The 2078-nt window shown below is 52.0% G+C and overlaps 1 protein-coding gene across 6 annotated transcripts in view; it reads left to right on the top strand.

Moving 5' to 3' along the window:
• ABCC3 (ATP binding cassette subfamily C member 3) overlaps positions 1–2078 on the top strand; it is a 46795-nt gene that overhangs the window by 32152 nt on the left and 12565 nt on the right. For all 6 annotated transcript variants that reach the window (XR_002123549.1, XM_019638556.1, XM_019638553.1 and 3 more), the window contains 2 exons: positions 159–285; positions 1281–1382. Coding sequence is in view for 5 of the 6 variants with exons in the window: in XM_019638556.1 (XP_019494101.1) it covers positions 159–285; positions 1281–1382 (229 nt within the window). In the remaining variant the exon portion in view is untranslated. The remainder of the gene's footprint in view (positions 1–158; positions 286–1280; positions 1383–2078) is intronic.

The raw sequence follows: 2078 nt of genomic DNA, 5'->3' as shown, positions 1-2078 counted from the left end.
CCCCACATCCCCCCTACCCCGCACTCCTCCAGCAGCTCCCATTGGGGTCTCTGCAGGAGAGACCCTGGTGTTCTGGGTCCTAGCCCCTCCTTCCCCCTAAACAGGAAACTGCCCCCTCCCTGTACCTGCCCCAGTGCCTCCTTGTCTGATCCCTGCAGGTGGCTGGGAATCCGCGTGGAGTTTGTGGGGAACTGTGTTGTGCTCTTTGCTGCTCTCTTCGCTGTGATTGGGAGAAGCAGCCTGAGTCCAGGGATGGTGGGCCTTTCCGTGTCCTATGCCCTACAGGTACACAGGGGTCCGGGTCCCAGGGTGGGAACCAGCCACAGCTTCTGCTTGCCAGGACTGTGAACTCACAGCCAAGCATGGAGAGAGACACTCCACAAGCAGGGGGATGGTAATGCTGGGTGAGCAGGTCTTGGTGGCGGGAGGAACAAAATGTTGTAAGAACATGGAGGAGATTCTCTACCTTGGAGTGTTGGAGAAATTATCCTGCAGCTTGGCCCCAAAAGACAAAACAGAGCTTGCCCTGACTATGCACAAGATCTAGGAGGTCCATCCTGACAGTTCCTGGGGCGGGGAAGTGTGGGCTGGAATATACCTCATTTCACATGCCTTCAGAGAAAGTACATGGAAAAGATGACCGGAGTCTGGGCCGGAGGCCGGACAGGTCACTCTGATATCAGCCTGCTGTCAAAGGGTTACATAACTGCAGATGGAATTTTGTGAAGTAGATCACATTTTCAATGTCTCAGGTGGGCCAAGTCTTGAATGCTTTGGTAAACAAAGGACAATCCAGACAAATCAATCTTCTCAAACTTTCATGTGCATATGAATCAGCTGGAGATCTCGTTAAAATGTGGGTTCTGATACAGTAGGCCTAGGATGGGGTTCAGGATCCTACATGTCTGTCAAGACTCCTTGGTACACAAAATGCGGTCCCGGGACCAGTGGTGTCAACATCATGTGGGAGGTTGTTAGAAATGCAGGATCTCAGGTCCCACCACAGACCTACTGAATCAGAAGCAAGGTTCTCTGGGAAGTCTTTCTTATACATATTAATGTTTGGGAAACACTGGGTTAGGTGGCCCTTGGTTAAGTCTGCATTATCACTGCTGAGGTACAGCTGTGATCAGAGCTCCAGATAACACACCTATGGGCTTACCCAGACTTTCCTGGGTCATAGATGGGACAGGAGTATAATCAAGGAGTCTGAACTCCTCCCAAAGTCATTTTGGGGGGAGTGAAGCTCACCCTACCCACAACCCAGTCCCTTTGGCCAGGTGACATTTGCTCTGAACTGGATGATACGAATGTTATCAGAGCTGGAGTCTAATATTGTGGCTGTGGAGAGAGTCAAGGAGTACTCCAGGACGGAGACCGAGGTGGGTACTGGGATGAGAGTGGGGTGGGGGTGTATCTGGAATAGCTGGGGAAGGGTGCTGGGTGGCCTGCCGTCCCTACACTCTAGCCAGCTACTCAGGTGGCTCTTCATTTATTCATTCATCCATTCAGCCATCATTGAGTATCAACCAGAGATCTAAGCTAGGAGGTACAGAGGGTTCCCAACTGAACAAGATAAGGGTCTGCCCTTAAGCAGATCCTGATGTAGTGGGAGAAGTAAGATATACTGCAGGGCTCTGGGCTGATGCACCCAAAGAGGACAGATCAGAGGGGATTGTTCAGCTGGGGTGACCAGGGAAGGTGAGCATCCAGCCAAAGACACCAGCCTGGTTGAAGGAGCAGCGGTGGGGCAGCCTGCTTTTCGTTGGGGAAAGGGAGTGTGTTGTCCTCTATTGTGAGATTCGAACTTTTCTCCATTCACACCCTCCCATGGTCACACCACAGACTTCTTCATGCCCAGAGGCTGCACCATCCCTGAGATCTCTATGTCAAGGATCCCTGTTTTAGACCACCCTTCCCATCCCTCTCAGCTCATGTATTCCAAGCCCTCCGCTATCACACTACTTTGTCCTCACTGGGACTCCCAATCCTGTGACCAGCCTTTGTCCCTCTGTCCATCAGCTCATCTAGCCTGGATTCTATGCTCCACCAATGCCAGTGCTCTCAACTCCCTGCTC

The sequence above is a fragment of the Hipposideros armiger genome, unplaced genomic scaffold (assembly GCF_001890085.2).
Source record: "Hipposideros armiger isolate ML-2016 unplaced genomic scaffold, ASM189008v1 scaffold_40, whole genome shotgun sequence".
In the NCBI taxonomy this organism is placed as follows: domain Eukaryota; kingdom Metazoa; phylum Chordata; class Mammalia; order Chiroptera; family Hipposideridae; genus Hipposideros; species Hipposideros armiger.
The sequence above is the reverse complement of the archived record's forward strand: the minus strand, read 5'-3'. Positions and strand labels throughout refer to the sequence as shown.